Source organism: Actinia tenebrosa, unplaced genomic scaffold (assembly GCF_029948245.1).
Source record: "Actinia tenebrosa isolate PJP-AT-01 unplaced genomic scaffold, QUT_ActTen_1.0 PGA_scaffold10__47_contigs__length_13832649, whole genome shotgun sequence".
NCBI classification, from domain to species: domain Eukaryota; kingdom Metazoa; phylum Cnidaria; class Anthozoa; order Actiniaria; family Actiniidae; genus Actinia; species Actinia tenebrosa.
Genome location: NW_028292570.1, coordinates 12,133,566 through 12,157,871, shown reverse-complemented (window position 1 = coordinate 12,157,871; position 24,306 = coordinate 12,133,566). Strand labels below are relative to the sequence as shown.

At 35.2% G+C, this 24,306-nt stretch overlaps 1 protein-coding gene across 2 annotated transcripts; it reads right to left on the bottom strand.

The window, feature by feature from the left end:
- Nucleotides 1-6,003: 6,003 nt before the first annotated feature.
- Nucleotides 6,004-22,683, bottom strand: LOC116286243 (uncharacterized). 2 transcript variants are annotated; one of them, XM_089026971.1, is made up of 14 exons: nucleotides 22,477-22,683; nucleotides 21,979-22,073; nucleotides 21,794-21,875; nucleotides 19,951-20,686; nucleotides 18,893-18,916; nucleotides 18,751-18,768; nucleotides 18,310-18,333; nucleotides 17,386-17,766; nucleotides 15,956-16,051; nucleotides 15,262-15,345; nucleotides 13,023-13,103; nucleotides 12,277-12,393; nucleotides 11,068-11,751; nucleotides 6,004-8,322 (listed from the first exon to the last, which is right to left on the bottom strand). In XM_089026971.1, exons 4-14 carry the CDS (start codon nucleotides 20,600-20,602, stop codon nucleotides 6,134-6,136), a joined length of 4,350 nt encoding a protein of 1,449 aa, XP_088883097.1. In that variant the 5' UTR covers nucleotides 20,603-20,686; nucleotides 21,794-21,875; nucleotides 21,979-22,073; nucleotides 22,477-22,683; the 3' UTR covers nucleotides 6,004-6,133. The 2 variants fall into 2 exon arrangements, with proteins under 2 accessions (XP_088883097.1, XP_088883098.1); XM_089026972.1 differs by lacking the exon at nucleotides 18,310-18,333.
- Between the last annotated feature and the right edge of the window lie 1,623 nt (nucleotides 22,684-24,306).

Here is a 24,306-nt window from a genome sequence, read left to right as displayed (position 1 = left end):
ATAATAACTTTTATTAATGTCTCAAATCTTATAGCTCGGTACAGGTGATTTGCTCATCGAGGAGACCTAAAAATAAACAGGATAAAGACAAATACTTGCTTAACAATTTTTTTCCTTTAAAAAGGGGGGGCTTATTGGAGAGGAGGGGCTTATTGGAGAGGGGGGGGCTTATTGGAGAGTGGGGGCTTATTGGAGAGGTGGGACTAAATAGAGGATTTACGGTAATACATAATACAGGACGTGATGGTGACCAGACACGCATTTCTATTCTCTGCAATTTTGCTCTGTTTTGCCCGGTAGACGAGTGGTCTGGTTTTAAAAACCGTCCGGCCTACTGTGGAAATAGTAATACTATAAGTATATGGAATTCCATCGACATTTGGCGCAGTTTCCTGCATATAAGAAGACCAAACCTATTTCATCTTGGGCGATTATTCTGTGAAAGTGAACCTTCCAAAATTTGCATTCTGAATATTCCGGATGCAAGCGTGCTGCATGACACTTCACTTCTGTTTGGACCATTGTGCTCTAACAAAAATGTGCTTGGAACAATGAGAATTGATCAAGTGGTAAGATGCCATCGGTTTAAGAAGTCTAAATTTTCACAAAGTCGCATTTCGTACTATCCAAATTCGACCGCGAGTAGGCAGCTGTTATGAGAGAAAAAATTAATGTTTTTACAGACTAAGCTAGACATCAGTTTTCTAATTACTATTTCTTATCGTATGAAAACAAGATAAAGAACGATCAATTAGTTATTGAAAATATCGATATAAGATTTCAGTAAGGCTACCATCACGCACAAGTTTAGATGATGGTATGCTTTGAATTTACAAGTAAACCACTTAGCTCCTCCCATCAGCATGTACACCTCTGGTTACACCCTAAACACTCTTTACCCCTTTGTTTAGTTATCTTGGCACTATTCTTTTAAAGCTTATGATATGATTATTCCTCGTAGACCTTTCTATACCTTTACCATATATTCATACATTAACTTTAGTTTAAGCTATGTTTAGTTCTAAGATTTTCACTCGTATTACTCTTTAATAAGATATCACACTTAGGAATTTACTATTTCCATTAGCCAATCAAGGCACAGCGATAATATCATATTGATTGTAGAATGACACATGTCATGAAGTTATTATAAATAGAGCTCATGTAATTAGTTTTAGTCAGAGTGAAAAGATAGTAGAATAAAGATCCCGTAGCTCGTACCGAGAGCGGTCCAGCCCATAACACAGCTCTTACTCCTGTCTGGGGATGTTGAACAGAATGCTGGATGGTGGGTGAACACAACTGATACTAAGTCTATCAATGTTGGTACCGGACAATATTCGAACTTATCTCTGCAGTCTTCTGAGGACGGAAATGCTGACACTGATAGATCCAATGTTTATCCTATACCTGTACGGATTTCCAATAGAATAGACATTAATTACTGGACTCCTGGACAGCAGCACAGGACTTCTCGCCGCAATTTAATCGCTATACCTCGTACTCCTTTGGTTCCCACATTTCAGCCTTGCAAAGCCATTGACTTTTGCCTTCTAGTAATGTAAGATCTATTAAGAACAATGCAATAATCTTGAACGACTATGTTTTTGGAAACAAAATTGATGTTATGGCTTTTAAAGAAATATGGCTAAATCCAGGAACTGGTAATTTAATTGCTACAAATGATTTAACACCTATAGAGGATACTGTTTTAAGCATTCTGCAAGAAATGGTCGTGGTGGAGGAGTTGGTATTTTGTTTAAACATCCTCTGAAGTTGGAAATGAAATCCAGTAATATTTTCAAGTCTTTCGAGCATTAATATGGATACACTGCTCAAATCATCAAATAAAACAGTCAGAATCATCGTCGTTTACAGACCTCCTCCTTCTAATGGCAATCATTTGACAGTTCATCAGTTTTTTGATGAGTTCACCACTTTCCTGGAAGAGCTGGCGGATGAACGAAGAGAAATACTTATCACTGGGGATTTCAATTTTCATGTCGATGCCCCAAATGATGCTAATGCTAGTAAATTTCTTCGCCTTCTTCATTCATTTGATTATATTCAGGCTGTCAAGGATCCAACGCACAAATATGGGCATACGCTCGATCTCCTCGTTACTAGGTCTGAGGATAAAATTGAACACAAAATCTCTGCATCAGCTCCTATCATATCTGATCATGGTGCTGTTCACTGCAAGATTATGTTAGCTAAACAACCTTTGAGAAGAAAGAAATTAGATATAGGAGTCTAAAGAAGATTGATATGTCTCGTTATCGTGATGAAAAAAAACTCGCGTCTCTTCAACAGTGATCCAACGGCCATTGAGGAGCTCATTGACAAATATGACAATAAATCATCTTCGATTCTTGATAACCACGCCCCCGTCAAGCACAGAGTCATTACCTTGCGTCCTGTAAACCCTTGGTTCACGGATGAAATACGAAGACAGAAAAGAGAGAGGCGAAGGCTGGAACGACAAATCATCTAGTAGTATTAGTGAAATTAAGCTATCAGTGAAGACTTATCTTTTCAAGAAAGCGTTTTTAAAAAATTTAATTGATTCTATTATTTAAATTAGCAAATTATTTATATCCACTAGTTGCTTTATATATTTCTTTTAATATCAATTAGTATAAATTACATTTTAATATCATGTTATTAAGGCCTGGCCTGGGCGTTCCGCATGTGCCGGATCTAATGCAAATGAACTCCAATCGTCGCTCGTTTGCGTTGGATTCGGCGCATGTGGGACTCGGTGTAAAGGCTGGGTCTAACTAGGAAAAAAAATTGTAATGTATATCCTTCCCAATATTCAAAATGTCAACTTTTCCTTTATGTTATCTATGGGTAATTATTATTTAGATAAATAACTCTACATTTTTATAATTGCAGCGTAAGTGCTCAACATGAAAGACCGGCTATTAGAGATATCATATACCTAGAGAACTAGCGAAGGAATACTATTTTTTCTCTGTTTACCTAAGTTTGTCAGTTACAATCGCGCGCGAAATCGTACAATTTCTTGTCTCGACAAAATGAGGTTTTGCAATTAGTGGACGTCAATCACAGTGTTTTCATGACATTGTTGGAAAACACAAGGTTTTCAAGGGTACGTGCCTAAGGAGAGTCATGGAAACGCCTTGATTGACGTCCACCAAAACCTACTTGGAAAACAATTCTCTAAAAGGTTCCTGTTTAGATAAGAAGATGAAACCACTCTCATATTCATCCCTAAAGCAAACATGTTTCGTAAGTAGAAACCAGTTTTTTTAGTCGTTCAGAGATTGAGAAATAAACTGGCTGGAGTTGGTATTGCAGTGCATTGTGGGGCGGTTTAAGAGGACATTTTCAAGATGGCGTCTATTTCGTCTCCTACAGCCCCATAATGCATAGCAATGCCACTTCCACACACAGTGAGCTCGAGTAAATCAGTCTGTAATCTAACTACCATTTATTCCGAGGTTAAGAGTAAAATTAGATCGAGTTGTCATCGCAGTGCATCTTGGGATTGGTTTAGGGAACATATTATTCTAAAAGTTTCTTTGTTGTTCAGTTCCAGTTCCACAATGCACTGCAATGTCAACACGATCAATAACTCCACCCAATTTTTTCTCAGCCTCGGATTCCCATCACGTTGTATAAATAGACCTGAAGGGAGATGACGTTTTACCCCCGTCTCTAGACCATAATCCTTTTCACACTGCTTTTGTTCTTTAATTATGACTATTGTTCCTGTATTCTCTAAGGAATCAAAAATTTTAATATGAAAGAATTTTAAAAACTATTATGGTCTAGAGACGGGGGTAAAACGTCATCTCGCTTCAGGCTAATTGGATTGGATCGATTGTGTTACGATCATGGCTAGCGCGAAAGTGTTGAATTCGAAAATGGTCTATCTACTGAAGACAGTCTATTGAGACTGAAGACGCTCTTAAAGTTTGAAGCACACCACAGCAATATTGCCAGCAGGAGTCGACTGCTGGTTCCAGAAATATATGAAAAACTTTGACATACTTTGATTAATTATCCTTCTAATTTTTATCCTCAGATCTAGCCGAGTCTGCCTTTGATTTGGATAAAAATTCCATTCCCCAGAGTCGTGTCATTCTAACTGTGAGTGCTCGTCATAGTCCATTTGGACTGCGGAACACCTTCCAATTCATTAAGGTGGCTGCCTACTTTTGAACGTTCGATTTGAGCCCACGATGTGCGCGCGCTCAAAAACCGCTGAAAAATCTACTAGATTTTATTGAAGAATCATACGCATTTTGAGCTTCAACAGGGCAAAACCCTCAAGTTTTTCACGGGACTCTATATTTTGTGATAGCTCATTCGAAAAATCTCCTAAAAATCAAGGTTATATCAACATTTTAGAAAAAGTTTAAATCAGGAACACGTGAAAAAATTGATTTTTGTAGGGATTTTTGTTCGACTTTATGAGATTTTTTAAGAGCACCGAAACTACAAAATATAACAAATCAACATATCTCTCTGTCTTCTTGTCGAAAATATCCATGTATTATTGTAGAAGGATTGACTAGCCTTCGTTCGTGCAATCATATAGTCTGCAAATAACTATTATCTTATGAATCTTAATTTTTTTTCTAATCACTTCCGGTGGCGCAATTTTTACTCCAAAAGCTCGTGCGTAGGCTCCCATTAAATGGTGATTATCTCGAAAACGAGCTCGGGACACCCTATTTTTCTTTCCAGATTTGGAAACAGCATTAAATTTCAATTCGGAAAATCGAAGTTTTAAGAAAAGCTTAAATCAATTTCCAAAAGTAGGCAGTCACCTTAAAGAGAAGAATTTGTGGTTGTTTACACATTGTGAAGCTTTACAATAAGCCAATTCCAGCTGAAAGATGGACTTTTCGTGTCAAACTTGCCAATCATGATAATGATGATGGTGATGATGATGATGATTAATGTTCTCTGATTGGTTCAAGTTCCCTGACATGAAGCAATCAGCGTGGATTATTATTTTCCCGCTCTTTTCATCACGTGACTGGTTGGTTGATAGTTTTTCAAACTTGGTTTTGTTCTTCATCAACCAAGAATTTCTACTGGATTATTGCTCTCTTCCCGACAGTTTACTGACTTACACAACCAACCACATTGCAAGTAAATACCTCAACTACTAAACCTATTTACATCTGCTTCGAGGAGTCTGGAAAAGTTATGGAAAAAATCGCTTGTTTTCAAGAATATGTCAAACTGCAAAAATGTCCGCAGTCAAGACCTTCGTTTAGTCAGTATTTTGTCTTCTTTGATCTGATGTGAAAAGACCCAGGAAAAGAAAAACCAAACAGCAAGGAAAGTGTGTTTTGTTTTTTAGTCTTGTATTGAGTATATACAACTTGTTCTAAATATCCGTGTTATTTATTTTCTTTCAGACTCGAGGTGAGCTGAACAAAGACAAGTAAAAAAGGGTGAGCTGAATTATTGCTGATCCTCACATTGAAAAACTAGATAACTATGATTATTGAACCACATTAGGCTAGAATTATTTCTTGATTTACTCGGATCATTCCAGCTTGTATTAGTCGTGTAGTGTTTTCTTCGTCCATGTTCAACTAAAGTCTTGTACAAAACAAGCCATCATTTGCCGCCATTTTTCAACACAAGTTTGTTGACTTCAAAACAAAACATAACCAACTCAAAAATACTATTTTATCAATGAAATGTTGTAAAATAAGAATAAATATCGATGGTTTCTTTCTTATCGATAAGAAATATTATGATTTGACAAAGAAAACAAGTATTTTTGCTGTTGTCCGTATTTTAAGTCCAACTCACTTTGTTCAAAATATAAAGAAAAAAATGAATTTGTGAAAAAAAGTCTCTTTTAACTTTGGTGAATAAAAATATTGATGAAAACAAACTTGTTCTTGTATTGATATCAAACTACTGGACATTTGTCAAGGGATATTTTTGATTTTCAATGGATTTGTTTGAATATTTGTTGAGTAAAACACAAATCAACTTTCAATCAACTACAAAAATAAAACCACAAGGATTTCTTTATTATTCAATAAAATATGATATTATTTACAAAAACAGATTATATTCTACTCGTTTATTATGGTTTCATTCAATATTCAATACATATGAGAGTTTTATTGATCTAAATATGCAACCCAACACCAGGGATCAGTTGTTGTTTTAACGACAGTTTACATTCACTTGTTATGATATTACCCCATAAGCTTAACCATTTTACACGACAATCATCACGTATTAATACTGAACACAGACACTGAGCACCAACATCTGTTATTCTATTACCATCTAGGTGTAGGTGTGTTATCTTAGTACGAGGCAACATGTCACATATTATTTTAGCACCAACATTTGTTATACTATTATGACCTAGGTATAGGTATGTTATCTTAGTACCAGGCAACATGTCACATATTATTTTAACACCAACATCTGTTATATAATTATCAGTTAGGTCAATGTATCTTATCTTAGTACGAAGCAACACGTCACATATTATTTTAACGCATTCATCGTGTAATTTACAACCAACCAGCACCAGTTCATCAAGAGTAGAAATTTTAACAAGAGAATTACACAACATTCTGATCCCTGATGATGATAAAGATGACCACCTAATGAACAATGAATTTAACTGCGTAAATGTTGAATGTCGTTTAGTTTGTTCTGCGTTGATTAAATTCACTATATCTAATAAATAACTTATGTACAAACAATCGATATCAGTTATTCCACTAAGTTCAATCCACCCAATCCTATTACAGTATATGTGTTTAAGGTTATTTATTACTCTGGTAGAAAATCCATCGTCTTTGTACTCGTACAGACAGCATAAAGTTAGCAGTTTATTTCTCTTATCGTTTTCATTCCCTGGTTTGATATTTTCTAACAACTTTTCCATCAGTTTTTCATCTTTTTCTCTTGAACACATTCCCGCCATGAACATGTATGTCACATCGCTCGTTTTCTTTTTCTCTGGGATTTGTTTTTCCTCTACGAACAAAAAAGCACAGAGAAATTCTCGAATCGTTAAGTGGGTGAACGTAAATTCAAGTGGTGGTTTCTCGAATGGAGATTTTTTAACGCCAGGACAACAGTCAAGTAATCCACTCGCTTTCAGGTTTCTTATTTCTTCATCGTTAAGATTGAATTTTTTCATATCATTTTCGTTGAAAATATATTTATCTTCCATCATTAAATTCATAGCTATTTCAGCCAGTTTATGTAATATTTCTTGTACTTTAGTTTCTTCCATTTCTTCATATTTAGAAGAGGAATGTTTCTTGATAAATACTTTGATTACTTCATGATAAAGTTCTGTTCTTGTGCCGGGTAGTTTTTCTGTAGTATTTGATTCAGTCATGTACCACTTAATAGAGTAGCACATTAGAAAACACATCACAGGAATGTGACCAAAACTTAAAAGAATTTCATTCGTTTTGATGTGATCGAGTACTTTGTTCTTCATGCTTTCGTTCTCTTTAAAATACTTTTCGATGTATTCTAGCACTTGAAGTGAAGAAAGTCCTTGAATGTCACATCTCACATCAAAGACAATTTTTTTTAATTCCTCGGCTTCTTCAGGCCTCGAGGATATCAGGACCACTGCACCGTTTAACATCTCTCCTTTCATGATTTTGGCAATCAGAGCAGGAACAGGTATTTTTTGATGTGGGTCGTTTGAATATCTTGTCTCAAAGTCCCCGGTGATTTTCTTTCGTTGTTTATACTCATCATACCCGTCGAGTATGATGAGCAGCTTCTCAGGATTTTCAATCATGTACTGCAGTATTGGCTCGTCTATCACCGAGTGCTCATTCAGTAGGGAGGACTGACTTAAGATATCACGTAAGTCAAGCATTTTTTTTTCTGGAAGAACAAGTTGACGGAATGTTAACAAGAGCGCAAACTGGAAATCAGGTACTTTGGCATTTTCTTGACCTTCCTCAAACAATCGGTTATGCGACCAATCCCGTACCAGCTTCCGACAAAAAAGGGATTTTCCAATTCCTGCTTTGCCCGTCAACAAGATAGATTTAGGATTGGTCGTGCAAGAAACTGCAGATTTCTGATCATCATTTTCTGGGCAAACAAACATTTCTGAACAGTTCGTGAGTTTTGTACTACTCGCTTGATATTCATCCAATTGCCTCCTGCCAAATCTCCTTTCTTTGGGTTCCTTGAAGTGTTTTGGACCGCGTTGGATAGTCACATTCGTAAAGATGTCATCGGTTCTAATTTTCTTGTCCTTTTCCTCTGACAACAGAAAATCGGTTTGCTGTTTAATGGATGACTTCAGTTTTTCTGTATATTCTGAAAATCAAAACACAACAATTTAACACCCAAAACACAGGAAGAATAACATAAATAAATATAAAACACAAATGGGATTTAGCAGTGGCATTTCTACAGAGTAGCTATTCATCCACTGTCATTCCAATGGGAAGAAAAGGTAAGAATAATATAATCCTAGTTTATAAAATATATGAGATATAACGTGCCCGCTAATTGCCTGGTTAGCGTATCTATATCAGAGGACAGAGAAACGCTCGCGCAAAATCGTTCAAAAATATTTTATAAAAGCAATATAGAACGGCTGCTTTGGTTTCACATGATATTCTAAACCATCAAGACCTCAGCTGTGTCATTCTCAGTCTCCTCGATCTCATCCAATATTAATTAATTTTATGAAATATGCAAGTGTTATAGTTTAGAAACACGACGGTACTGGCACTACCTTCCTGGAAATATATTAGAAATAAAACTAAAGCCATTAAGTTTTTAAGGTGTTTCGATACGTTTCGTGATCACCAAACAGAACTTTTTCAATCGTCGCGTTGACAATGTTCTGTTTGCTGGATCATTTTAGAATTTATACCAGCTGTTGCTCTTGGTTTGAAGTTTGTACTAATGTATATTTTATTAAAATCAAAGTCTTCAACGCAAGAAAAATCGAAGAAAAATCGAAAATTGGAAAAAATAAAAGTGCGCGCGATTCAGATGTGCTGTAGAAAAACTGTTAACTCCTAAAAATCCCCAATTCATGACAAACAAAATATTAAGGATTTAAAGAAATTCTTATGTTAGATTTGGAGAAAATCGCACGAACATTTCATACTCTCAGTTTTGTTTATCGCTTTTGCGCACTCGGTATAAAAAAATTACTATTAAATAAAATTATTCAAAAATATCTTAAAACGTTGCTGTTGCTCTTGTTTTTAAACTGTGTGAGTTTGGTCAACTATTTCCTTGCTGGTCTTGAGAACGAATTTTTTTCCGAAGAGCGTTTTTAAGTAAAGATTTATCAAATCTTCAAAGTTTTGCGTTTTCCACGATTTCTCATAAACGGCTCGAACGATTGTTAATTAAATTTAGCTACGTCTTCTCAAGGATATATAATCTGTACCTGCTAAAGCTCATGTCGGTTGATTCATTCTAATATTTTTAAAATGGCCCTTGAAGTTGGGAAGTCACAAGGCAAGAACTCTACAGTCTCTTTTCGCGGTTCATAAGTTTATGCTAATATATTCCTAACACAACTATCAGTGCATTCCTTCGTGATTGCTCTCGCTCGATGCCTTTTGTATTTTATATGGTGCAAACCATTAGTTATAAAAATCAAGTTAGAGCAAAAACACTTGAACTGTGAAATAGAGTCAAACTAGTTACTAACAAATAGTCTATATTTAGATACTAATAGTCGTTATCACTGAGCCAGAACAGTTTATGACACAACAAGGAATACACAAGAGACCAATACAAATATGTTTTTATCCAGTTTTATTTCAAGCAAATTTATTAGAGTAATTAGGACTCACACAAAGGAATACACAAGAGACCATCAATTCTAAATTTTTTTTATCCAGTTTCATAATGAACATATTCATTAGAGCTTTCATTTAAGAGTGCATTCAGTTAATCCGTGAAATTTTAGTAATACAAAATTGCACAAAATTGTACAAAAGCCTTTGGTTTCTATTGTTTAACTTGCACTATTTAGTACAAATAGTAATTCGTGTTTCACGGATTAACTGAATGCACTCTAATTTTTGAGTCCTAATTACTCTGATAAATTTGCTTGAAATAAAACTGGATAAAAAAATATTTGTATTGGTCTCTTGTGTATTCCTTGTTGTGTCATAAACTGTTCTGGCTCAGTGATAACGACTATTAGTATCTAAATAGCGACTATTTGTTAGTAACTAGTTTGACTCTATTTCACAGTTCAAGTGTTTTTGCTCTAACTTGATTTTTATAATGTTTGTCTTTGCGGAAGTTCAACAACAGCGACAACTATTGGACTAGGGGGTAAGAGGGGGGGGGGGGGGGGGGAGAGGTATTGGTGGAATAGAGCGCAGATAATGTTACCGGAAGTAAGAGCATTTTCGAGTGGTCACCCCTCCCCTACACGTGGTGTTTTGTCGTATGTCAGCGAGATTGTGATTTCTGATTCGTGATTCAGAAAACAGAAATGCGATTTCTGATTCGGGAAACGGAAATCCAAAATTCTGCATTCTCTCCTTCAAACTTGTATTTTCGCCCATGCAATATACCCAGGCAGTGCCGAAAAGTCAGTTTTCTGATTTCTAAAACAGGAATCTAAAATAACTCTTGTACAATTCCTGATTTCTGATTCCAATAATCAGGTTGGCCGCAAAGCATCCTGATTGCGACGATTGAAAAAGTTCTGTTTGGTGATCACGAAACTGTATCGAAACACCTTAAGTCCAAATAAATATTATTTTGTATTCTTTGAGTTGTGGAAGTTGATGGGATAATTAGATGGAAACCAGGTGGAATTCTTTACAATAAGTATATAAATATCCTAAATATCCATAGTTAATGATATACACTGCATTATTAATTGTCCATTTTTGATTACATCCCATTTTATTTTTTTCTTTATGAGGCATATATAAAAGTTGTGGTGTGAAATAAATAAAAAAACTATATTCCAAGAGATTTATTATTAAAAAAAACAAAACAAAACAACAACAACAAAAAAAAAACATTAGGAGTATGCTAAATGATTATACTGAAAGCTAAAATTGTACACACCTTTGGCCTGTGAAGCATCTGCTGAATTTCTTTTCATTCTCTTAGCAAGGATCTCCTCCATCTTTCTAATTAATCTCTGCTCCATTTCTTCCCACTCTTCAAGTGCTCCAATAAAATTCTTTTCCTCTTCAGGGTCCATTGTATCTATTTTCATCTTCTCAATCTCTGGTTTGTTATGAGGTCCACCCAGTCTCACCAACACATCTGAGATCTCACTCCAGTATTTCTCAAAATCACTGTCACTAACAACTGTTTCTTTGATGTGGCCATAAAGTTCATTTCTATAATATTTGACCCGAGCCAAATCAGCTTCTCTACTCAGGTCTGTAGCAACAGGAGGCTTGTCCCATCCTGTTGACGGAGGTGTTAAACCACATATATTACGCAGTAGAACAAATAACAGTGTGATGTCAAAATCTACTGAAGTGACAGGTGTACTTCGGCTAGCAGGATAGAGTCTGTCCCATTGTTGTTTGTTTAGAATCCTCTTTGCCCTCAGTCCCTTTAGAGTAGAATGCACTGTTGTACTGAGTAGTGTCCTGTGAAGGGAGCTTGGTGAATGGATCGAGTCAAATACATCTCTTAAGACACGTGTTCCACCATCAATCAATAACTTAGAAAGGCGAGCAAAGTTTAGATTTTCTTTACTTGAAGATGCCCAACTGGTTGCCATCAGGTTACTCTCTGTTGAATAAAACTTACATTATATTCTTCATGCTGGTGGGAAGCCCGACATATTTAAGATACACAGCTGGATTTCGGAAATTGTACAAAAATAAACCGAATACAGAGGGGGTAAAAATGAATGGACGGATGAATTAATTAGTTAATTAATGATCTAATCAGAAATTAATTAATTATAATTAAATAATAGAAATGAATCAAACAAATAAAAATACTAAGAAAAAGACAAACAGACATGACAAAAAAAGAACAAAGGATAGAGAGATCTCGAGTTAAACGAGTAGATTACTATGATATTATAATTGATTATAATTGGAAAGACTATGTATTTACTATTTAAAAATCAGCTCTCGAACTATAGATATACTTTCTAAACTGAGACATTTTCTGAATACTTAAACTATTAAATATTATAATTAGTAATTAGTGTTTATGGATATACTTCTTTTATTTTGTTATTTTATTGTTTTGTAATTTCACAGGGGTGTCTTTTAACCAGATAAATTGACGACAAATTAGACTTACGTTTCATCCCGTCTTCAGACTTTTCTAGTTCTGTAACAGGTCGTCCTATTCGTGTTTGTATCTGTGCCACATCCATTTGTTTACCGCTGTCTTCACGAACATCTCGTTCATAGCATACTGAGAGAGCAAAGATATTCGGAAATACATGAGAATAATTATTGAAAGAGCAATAGTTCAAACCATTACCACCTATGTACAAACTGGATCATAGAGCGCATGCCATATGTATCCGTGAAACAATTACTAGCTAGGTAGCGTAGTTATCAAGTATTTAGTTGTAAAATAGCTAAGAATTCACTCAGGCATGAACCAAAAAAAGACGCGTGTAGAGGCATTTGCCTTTGTTCCCGCCAAATGTAACAGGGTGGATCCAGGATTTTTTCCAGGGGGAAGCACCATGCAGGCTTTTTGTTTTAGGAGGGGGTGTACCCTTTGCTTTCCAACTCAAACACCAATGATGCAGTAGATATCAACTCATCCAGGAGGGGGGGGGGGGGGGGGAGGATAGTGTTTGCACTCTGAGATTAGTTTAGTTTTTCTTTGAAACAACCGAGGTTCGACTGTGTAGAATGTAGAATGCGAACCAGAGACAAAATCAAAGATGTATCGTCTACTTGCAGCTATATTGCTGCTATTTTGTACAAAATAGTGGACATTACTCAGGGTCGGATCTAACGCTTGAACTTTAACCATCAACCAATCAACAAAAAAAGCAAAAAAGATATTTTGTGAGAGATATATTCTACCTTTTATATCCATTGCTTTACTGCTGTCTTCAGGAACATCTCGTTCCCTGCGCTGACTTTTATCAAACTTCATTGATTTACCTGTAATACATATTTGGAAATAAATGAGAAGAACTAATGCGCATGACAGTTATGTTCAAGTACAACGAGAGTCAGTGGAATAATTGTAATATTATGCAGAAAACCACTGGCTTGTGCGAGAATCTGTATGGATTACTTCATAGAAAGTGCGACGGGGTTATATTCACGGGTTGTTTGTGTAAAAACACGGTCGAGCGAGGTACGAGCGAGTGCTTTTACACAAACAACGAGAAAACTTCCTTAGAAAGATAATTTAACGCTGATTAAAAAAGATGAAGGAAAAATGGGGTGTCCCGAGCTCGTTTTCGAGACCATCTTGACAAATTTTTCAAAACAAAAATTTGTCAAGGAAAATTAAGCTTTGCACACAAAAACTCAAAACTCTGAAATTAGAAAACCCACATAAGTAATTTTCTCAAAATATCTTCTTTAAACTCTAATTTCAATAAATAACTCAAAATATGCGAATAAAGTTTTGAAAATAAAATCAAACTCAGCATTTTGTTCGTTTGATGAACTGAAAAGCGTACTTAAACGATGACAACAAAGACACACACAAAGTCATGATTAAATCAATCACTGCCAATCCGATTTCAGGATGTGAAAGTTATTATAAAATTGATATCATTTATAAAATATGAGAGATATAACGCGCACGCTGCTTGGCTGGTTACTGTGTTTAATATCAGAGGACAGAGACACGCACAAATTTGGTTTCACATCATATTGTAAACCTTCAAGACCTCAGCTGTGTCATTCTCAGTCTCTTCAACCTAATCCAATGTTAATTAATTTTATGAAATAAATACATGCAAGTGTTTTAGTTTAGAAACACGATGGCACTGGCACCACCTTCCTGGATCAATATATTACAAATAAAACTAAAACAAGGCGGATGGGATAATTAGATGGAAACCAGGTGGAATTCTTTAAAATAAGCACATATATATCTTAAATATCCAGAGTTAATGATATACACTGTGTTTTTTTGTCCATTTTCGATTACATCCTATTTTATTATTGACCATATCTCTTTAGAATAAAGCTATACGTTTTAGTGTGAAATAAAAACTATATTCCCAAGTGATTAATCAAAATACAGAAACCATTAGGGATAAGCTAAATGATGATTGTTGACAAGCCTACACAGTTTCAAGAGTTCCGAAGGATTAAGCATTACACCTGTTATTGCTAGGACATTTGAACGAGCGGTATATAATACATTTTGTAAACAAGATCTAGGACAATAAGAAGATATAACTAGCTAAAAACTAGTGTGAGCTGCATCGGTGTTTCTCATGAAACAGTTATGATAAAAAAGTAAATTATACACCGTGAAAAGATGAAAAAACGTACTGACGTTTCGGACGCTAGTCCTTCGTCGTCTAGAACAATACATTAGAGAAGACCAGTTTGCAGATAGGACAGGCGACAGCTTCACAAATGCGCTCCTCAAGATGCAGCATGTTATCTATCAGTCTCTAGATAATTTTACAACCCAGCAGGCTGTGCGCGTTTTTATCATGGATTTTTCTAATGCTCTCGACTATGTTAAACACAGCTCGTTGTCAGAAAAGCTGAAAAAGGCTCCGTTAAATCCTTATATAATTAATTGGTTTATCAGTTTTCTTTCGGATATTTGGTACTAGTGAGAAATCTGCAAAGTAGGTTCTTAACAGGTTCTTATTTGCAAGAACATTTCGCGTGACCCTAACCTCCTTAAAAAGAGAATTTGTGTCAAAATGAACATCAGAAATGGAAAGAGTACCTCAATATTAGTGAGAGGGCAAAGTTTCAGCTCATAACAGGTTGATCTAACTAATACCAAGTTGCTCTTTTTATTTCTGATGTTCGATTTGACACATAAACTTCTCTTTTTAAGTGTTAGGGTCATGTGACCTGTTGTTGCAAAAGGCTTATTGGATAAGGAAATTTGGCCATTTTGTAGTTTTAGTATATCGTCTTATAGGTATTAAAAAAGAAATTAGGAATTTAGCATTCTTGATTTTAGAATCCTTATTTAAAAAAAGAAACATATTGACACCACGAAATTTTAATTTGCTTTTTGAGAGGAAATGTCGGTACCGCAATCAACAATCAACACCATGAACCAATTAAAAAATTAACAAAACGATACGTTGTGAGAAATATATTCTACCTTTCGGATCCATGTCTTCAGGAACATCTCGTTCACAGCATACTGAGTGCCTGCGCTTTATTCTAGCATTCTTCATTGGTTTACCTGACATGGATATTTGGAAATACATTAGAAAAGAATTATTGGAATTATAATGCAAACCATCAAAACTTATGTACAAACTAGCTCATACAGTCGATTGCTTAAATTGCTACTGTGATCAAATTGTGATGTCTCCAATTTTATTATTCAAACACGTTAAAGTATTTTACAAAAGAAGAAAACTGGTGTTTTTTATTTTTTGTTAGCATTTTTTGGTTCGAGAGATATTCAAGTATTAAGTTAATGCTAATTAGGAGGTTGATGACGTCATTCTCAACTCACAGTTTGCTTATAATCTCATGCTGGCTGAGTATTGAGAATATGACGTCATCAGGAAACATGGCCGCCATTTTATAACCTCCAATATCTTTTGAAGGAAAAAAAGATATTTGAAAAAGTAGATCATAGATCTTTCAATACAGGCAAAAAAAAACAGGAGTGGGGATCCCGACTCATTCCTCGCCACAGGGCCGCTACACAGGCTATTTCTTCAAAAAGAAAAAAACTAAAAGAATTCTAGAATGCAACACTTTGTTTACAGAGAATCAACACCAACAGCCAACCAACAAAGAGAAAAAAAAGCTATACTTTGTGTGAAATATATTCTACTTACCTTTAACATCCATTGGTTTACTTCTGTCTTCAGAGACATCTCGTTCATAGCATACTGAGTGCCTTCGCTGACTTTTACCATTCTTCATTGATTTACCTGTAATACATATTTATACAAATACATAAGAAAAGTAATAGAAAATCAATAGTTTGAAACATTCAAAATTACAGGGAGTATGGCTGTAGGTTGAATCTCTGAAGCTATAAGGAGCTACCTTTATACATATGTATCATCAGGCCTACTCTGGGTCCTTCCTCTGCGTTAGATCGCCTAACATCCCCTTAGACTACCATTTCGATAAACAGATTGCATTGTGGTCAATAATGAACAAAAGTTGTTTGTACCCAAGCTAGACCAGAATGCACCACGTTTACTATCTCAAAGAGGTGCACGGTGAGGTCTGAATATGAGTCATAATAATTCATTATTGGATGATGTTTTGATAATATCCAAAATTGTCAATGTTTCAGCAAGCGTTATTGGCCTCGACATTAATTGATAATTCCGGATATCATCAAAACTGAATTCAATAAATGTTTTATTCAACATTGTTCTAATAGATTAACTGATAATACAAAATAGAAACGTTATAATAAACTTTATTTTAAAAAAGTTTCAAAATAATACATTTGAAAAAAAACCTACAGATAACCGCCATCTGCTGACCTATACAGGCTCGCTTTTGCAGATAACTCAGTATCAACCACTTGCTGATGCATGCTGATAGCTAGATTTATCTGTAGGTTCTCGATTAATGAGAATTCAGATAGTTAGAACAAGGTATAATAACAACCTTTAGTTTTCCTTTAGCAAAACCCAAAACACATAATTTTAAATATGCCCATCCATGGGATATGGTTGTTGATTGCAATTAATATTTTGTTAGCAAGTGGGAAAAGGTAAAATATTCTGTTTTGTATTGGTTAAATCTTTGAAGTACAAGTGGGCACAAAGTCGAACCAGGGAGGGGTGCCCACCCCCTGCACCCCTCCCCTGGATCCGCCACTGCTTGAGCCAGTCCATGACAAATGTTTTTTTGTATGCACATACAATCAGACCTTGGATGTTTAGTGGGATTAAGTTTGTTAATAAAGTTTAATGCTTAACGGGGTTGGTCAATCTTGTATATCATATATCATGTATCATGTTTCGCCTTGTGGCTTGTTGTTCATTCCGAATAGTATATTATACGTTGCTAGATTGATAGAATTGTTGTTATTACCACTCCCACCTGCCCTTATGGCAGTTGTATTATTATGTTCCAGTGTATAGTGTATTAAAGCTGCCCGCCCCGCTTTAGCCCATGCAGTGGTCACGTGTATCATTATTTTACATTAAAGAGTTAAACTTAAAACAATTACTAATGCTAACAGTGTCGGCTTGTCTAAACCAACCAAAACCATATTTCATTTTGAGAAATATATTCTTACCTTTTACATCCAAGAGGATAAGATTCCAAAGAACTGCATGGTATTCTTCCTCATCTATTGTAACCTCCACATCAATCTCTTCTCCTTGGCTGAGCTCCTTCAATTCTTCCTCCTCATTGAGGGATTTTTTCAGTTTTTCTTTCATAGAGCCATCCTTGTAGCTCTGCCATAGCTGTTTTAGTGATGAAATGCTTGAGACTTTCAAGACGATAACAACCGAGCCCTTAAAGAGTGCAACTACTTGAGCCCCAAAATCCACAAATGTTTTAAGGTTTTGCAGTTTTTCAAGATCCATCCCATATATACCAATAAAGGTTGCTCCTGCTAAGGTTAGTAGAACTCCTTTTACTGATATTTCAGTCTTCAAATGTATCACTGTTCCTGAAGAGAGATTATATTCACAATAAGGATCGATGTTTCAATCTGGGGCCTTGGACTCATGCAGTCTGTCAAATAGAGCTTTTAATGGCCAGCTTTTGATATTCTAAACCTACTCTGTGTTATTACCCTGCATTAGATAATCTAAGATGACCACCTTAGATTCTATCATTTCTTCAAATTAGATCACCTTTGATTGCAAAATGTCGCCTAGCCATTATATTGACTAAGATTGGCTTGGTTGCCTTATGTTGCCCTATATCGCCTAAGCTTATTCCCCATTTTAAAGGCCACTTCATGATGGCCTTACGTTGCCACTCCCCGCAGCAGGGTAAGGACCCAGATTTGTCTGACTTTCTCTTCATTAGAAGATTTGATCCCAAAATCAAAATCGTTTCAGATAGAGTTTAAATCATCGAGGACATTCTTTGCTTTATTGTAGTTGCTTTGTGTTTGCAATTGGACCTGGAAACACGTCACAAATTAAAAGCTCTCATGAGGTCCTAAGCATCATTGTGTGGGACACCCTGGCTTTATTTAACTCACCTTTAAACCTGTCCCATATAAAACCTATGGAAAGAACAAATTCAAGAAAAAAACATTATTAGCTTCAAATCAGCCTAAATTGAACTGAATCAAAATCACCATGTGGTCTACTAGTGGCTGGGTGAAGTTAATTATATATCCATTTAATAAGTTGACATCAGTCCTTTGTGTTTATCCTCTAGATCTTATTGACAAGAAATTGCATCATTACAGTACATAATTTCTCAAAGAGGGGAAAAAACATTGACATTGGGACTGGGAACTCTACAAGGCTTTTATTTTTAATTAAAAAAACCCCTTCTCATAACAACACCCTGTCATTTAGAAAATAGACCAGAAACCCCCCCTCCCCCCCAACGTTTCATAAATAGTGACTTACTTGGTTCCTAATAATTATTACATGCACCAGAAATCAATATAATGCAACATAAAATAACTCACCTGAAGCTCCTTTTGCAGCTGTGAAAAATAAGAAGTCATTCATCAATATTATAAATAGACTAATAATATTATAGACAACAACATATAAAACAAGGTATAAGTCACAAACTAATAAATAAATAAATTGTCATCATATAATTACCATTGAGTGTTCTCCTGAATATTCCTGAAAGAATATGTTTAAAAAAATATGAGAACCTACATGTATACATGTTTGTATCACAGGCAGCCCAAGCACCATGTTCTTGTGTACAATTTACTGTAAATGTAATCTGCTATGGTTACTAACTCAGGTGATAGATCATAGCAACAATATTTTTCAAACTCTTAACTTTCAATAACAAAATAATAACATGCTCTTTCAAGTCATGATATTTTTTCGTATTGAAAATATTAAAGATGTCAATGCTAAAAGTACAAACTCTCCATTCCCTCGTCAGCCAATAAATATTGCTATACGACTCTGAGAGTTTTAGGTAATTGGTGCACAAAATATTATTTATATAATATAATACAGCTGTATTTAATATTATTTACATACTAATGTGTGTTTAATTTAATGCATACCAGGGAAGGGGGTGGGGAGGAATAGGACTTTTGATAGTGAAAAAACTGTCAGAAATGGTACCCTTTTAGGGTTCAAATATAGATCTGACATTTGGTATCTCTAAGGGTGCCACAAATCTAACAAGCCCACCAGAGAGTAAGCTGGTACCTCTTAGGGTGTTTTACAGGTAATACTGAGATACCCAAGATTAGCTCAACAATGTAAGCTGGAATTACAATAGTAATGGAACCAGGATATAATTTATTTTTGGTTTATCATCTGACTTTTCTATCACTTTGTGCTTATAGATAAAATAAAAATAATGAGTGTTAATGGTACATTTAAGGGTAAAGATCATTAGTTTTCCATATGCTCACTTGAACAGGACACAAGTACCTTTCAGAGGTCATTCTCAACATTTCCGACAAGCATCCCCACCTTTTTATATGGGAGTCCCCTCTCCCCCCTCCACCAGAGATGCATGCAACTCTTTTTTCATTACTTTGATTCTATTTCCTTGAGAATACAGTAAGTTGAATATCCTAGCTTATGAAAATATCTAGGTTAAAGGTGTTTTGATAAACAAATTCTATGAATAAGATAAATGGATTGTTACATAATATGGTTCTTGACTGAACTTCTCCTTACATTACCTGCATTATCCGCTTCGTACTCCCCAACTTTTTGCTTCAGTTCTTCTAATCCACTCTTCTCAGCTAACACTTTTAATAACTTCACATTGTCTACTTTAATTACACCTTGTTCTTCCAAGACTTTTACAAGTTTATTTACATCACTGATTTCTTTTAGTTCATTTTCAGTGAGTTCAGGGAGAGATCCACGAAAACAATCTTTGAGCTCAGCTAGAGTGCCCTTTCCATCTGCGATATAAGCTTGAAGTTGACGGATAGTTTCTACCCTAAGATAGTCATACGAAAAACGCTTTTTCGAGTCTTGAATTCCCATGGTTGGTAAACATCTAATGGCATCACCCGAACAATCAGCTTCGTATTTCTCAACTTTTTGCTTCAATTCTTCTAATCCAATCTTCTCAGCTAACACTTTTAATAACTTCACATCGTTTGCTCCGATAAGACTTTGTTTTTCCAAGGCTTCTACAAACTTTTCTACAGTATCAATTTTTTTTCGTTTATTAACAGTGAGTTCAGAGAGAAATGTACGAAAACGATCTTTGAGCTCAGCTAGAGTGCCCTTTCCATCTTTGATATAAGCATCAAGTTGACGGATAGTTTCTACCCTAAGATTGTCATACAAGAAAAACTTTTTCCAGTCTTGAATTTCCATGGTTGCTACTGAACTTCTAATGACATCACCTGGACAGTCCGCATTGAATTCCTCTAAAGCACTCCCATTTCGTCAGAATTTACGCTAAATAAATATAAAAAGCATAAAAAGATATGTTCAAATTTATATTTTATTACGCATATGTATCAGTCAATTCCAAGGGTACCCATCGTGAATCTCTTTTTGACATGACCACTGACCAGAAATTTATCATTTGTCAAATCTACGCGACAGGTACGTCGGGCTTCGTTTTTCGTCAAATGCCCGACTATGCGGACAAGTGCCTAAAGCAAATGCCCGGGGTTGTCCAGGGTACATGGGCACCCTTGAAATTGACTGATACATTAGAAGTAACTGAAAATAATTGCGTATAATATTTAGCAAATCGCTCATAGATTTCCATTGACTGTCTTCTCATTGATATATCATAGATGCATCTTAAAATGTCAAAACTCAAGTGGAACCACGAGCGCAATGAAAAATCTCATCCCATGTTTCTTGAAATTTTCTTACCATGCCAATAAATAATTGGTCTATTTACAACTGGTGAACAATCAAGTTGAACTTTGAACATGCAAGGTTTATATTTTACACTCCACAACAGTCAATCTTATACAAAAAAATTAAACATATAACCCAGCGTGTATCATAAATTTAAAAAAATGTTTTAAAAATAATGCAGTGTGGAATTCAAAATTACCAAGTTTGATATTATTAGCTATAGGACAATAAAACACAAGATTGTTCAGACAGAAAAAAAAAATTAAGCGATCAAATCTGTTCAATATCAGTAAAACAATACCCAGTTATCAACCCAGCAAAAACTGCTTGGAATCTAAATAATTCTTATTTATCTTCAATAAGTAAATCGATATTAGAATCTATTTTACGGAGATCAGCTATAGTCGCACCTAATGTTTTTGTTCTTCGTTGGGGCTATTTATATTATGCACAGCAGCTTGTCACGGTCTCAACACGTCTAACAGTCTTTGACATTGACGGAGAGCCGTCAATCAATGAAGTGACGCCATACAAAGGGATCAAAAGGAATAGTCTTCGTTTACAGGCGAAGCCACACCAAACAGTTTATTAGCGCTCAAATTTCTTAATTTCAACGTAAATTCCATCGTTATGCGACCACACTTTCAATAAATATGATTTCAATAGTTCACTTGCAGTTAAAATACCTACCTGTGTAGCGGTGTTCGTTCTGGTACTTCTGTGTGATTCCTATGTTAGCAAGAACACTTCAAATGTTTTCCACTTTCAATACCTAGATAATACGAATCTCGTCAATTCAAATCAAATTGGAGGTTTAAAACTAACTTAATCTCACATGTTCGTTAGAATTTCGACTTGTCTTAAAAGTAGTTTACCTTAATGTTTCAATCCCAGGATTTATTCCACATTCCGTGATAAACTTCACTTCCGCGTTAATGATCGTCCGTCGCTTCGAAGTTCAGCTTGTTTTCTGTATCAGACCAACAAAAATGCATCAGCCATTTAAAAAAGAAACTGTTTAAGATTAAACTTGTAGACTAGATTTACTCCATGTCCGATAGCACTGCACGAATGATTCGTTTCTTTATACTGCTTCCAAATCAAAGCCAAGTCAGTCAGCTATTTCTACTTCGAACCTTGCAATTGCTACAGACAAACTTGGTTCTTAGTACACAATATCTCGTTCATGTACAGGCATAGTTAGTTTATTGGAACTTGAACTTATGCTTATTTATTGGTAGAAGAGGGAAATAAGACTTTATCCTACACAAAAACGAAGGTGAAACTCAATCATACAAGAACTAAACAACAAAAATAAAGGCTAGCGCTCCTTATAAAACTAGAAAACTTTTTAGAACCCTCTAAATCCTTACCTTTAGCAAGTACTCTACTCACTAACTATGCATTCAGTTAGCCTTAAATATAACAGCGACACCAATTGCTCTAACTTCTTCAAAATGTCTGTAGTTTCTTCGGCAACCTGAGTCTTGAATGTTATATAGTTTACAGTCTGGTTGGTTTGGTGCTGTGCTCTGTAGGTAACACCCAGGTTATTATTCAACCAATAGAATCGTTGTATGCAAGCTATGACGTAAGTCTAAGCCAATAAAAAAATAATTAATCACTTAAAACTGAATTTGAAGTGATCACGAAGCAGGACCGTCTCAGCTAGTGGCCACAGCGGGGCTCGAACTCATTACCACCGGATTGCGAGACCGACGCTATGACCACTCGACCATGCTGCCTTCCATAACGAGTCGTAGATTGCGAATGTGCCACTCACTTGCTCACTAATGTGATAACAATCTTCATTAAGGGAAGCTCTTTCACCGTACAAAGTGATTTTCAAAGATGCCCTAACATATTAAAACTAAATAAATAAAGTATTAAATATGAAAATAGGTTAAAAAGTTTAAAAAGTTAGAAGCAATATATAAAAAAAGTATACTTAAATACTGAAAAATATAAATAATTAAAATAGTTATTATTATAGCTATGTAGATGTAGATATATATCTAACAAACGTATTGTAAATTCTTTGTAATATATATGTAATCTAATCAGAGTAATTTTCTAAATTCTTTTAAATTTGGGGCCGGCATTTCTTACAGAATTATCTAGATTGTTTCATTCCTTCGCCGCATCAAAACTAAAACATTGTTTGCCGCAAATTGTGCGAACAGTAGGAAGATGTATGTCTGAATGGCGGCGAGTACAATAATTATGTAAAGATTTGTTTGTTAAGAAATTGAAATCATAGAGTGACCACAGTAAATCCGTGAAACTTTAGTAATACTAAATAGCACAATTTCATGCAAATTCCATTGTTTTCTATTGTTTAATTAGCACTATTTTGTACTTTTTAGTAATTAGTGTTTTACGGATTAATTGTTTGCACTCTAGTCTATGTAATTATTAATATACTTAAAAACTGCAATGCAGCGATGGCGACGTTAAGGTAATCCAATTCAAACGTTCTCGAGCTATAGTAGCTGAGAAATATCTAGGAAGGTCTAATATACATCTAGCTGCGTCATTTTGAAGAATTTGTAAATATTGTATAAGAACCTCGTTATTCTTGTCGCCCCAGACTAAATTTGCATATTCAAAAAGAGGTAAAATTAGACTATCATAGGAAGCTAAACGGGCACTTACAGGTAGTAAGTAATAACACAGCAAAATCAAAAGTAGGCCTAACTACGCTTCTGTGAGAGTTTTACTAAGAGTTTGTATAATGCATTTGGATTATTTTTGTTGTACAAATATTTCATTACTTTTCTCTTTAGCACACGCAGGGGTTCCCAGACGGTAACGAAAGTTAAGGTTTCCTGTCGTCTCGGAATGGAGGTTAGATTGAGCATAACCAACTAGGCTTTCAAATTTATATTATTCCCAAACTATTGAAATAAAACTTAATCTAAAGAAAGGTGTTTGCCATATTGTATCCTTAAACTCTTACTTTGTGAAAATTTATTAAAAACATTTCCCCTAAGTATATATATTTGACCAAGCACTTCAAACAAACACTTCAATGGACTAAATGAGCTGTTACGAAATTCCAGTGCACTCGAACCATGAACACTTCAGTGTTTTTTTGACATTTTTTCATAACTATCCAATCACAGTTCTCTGTAGAAACAAAGGAATCAAACACCATATCACAACAAACTGCGGAAAATCTTTAGATGTTTTATTTTTAGCTC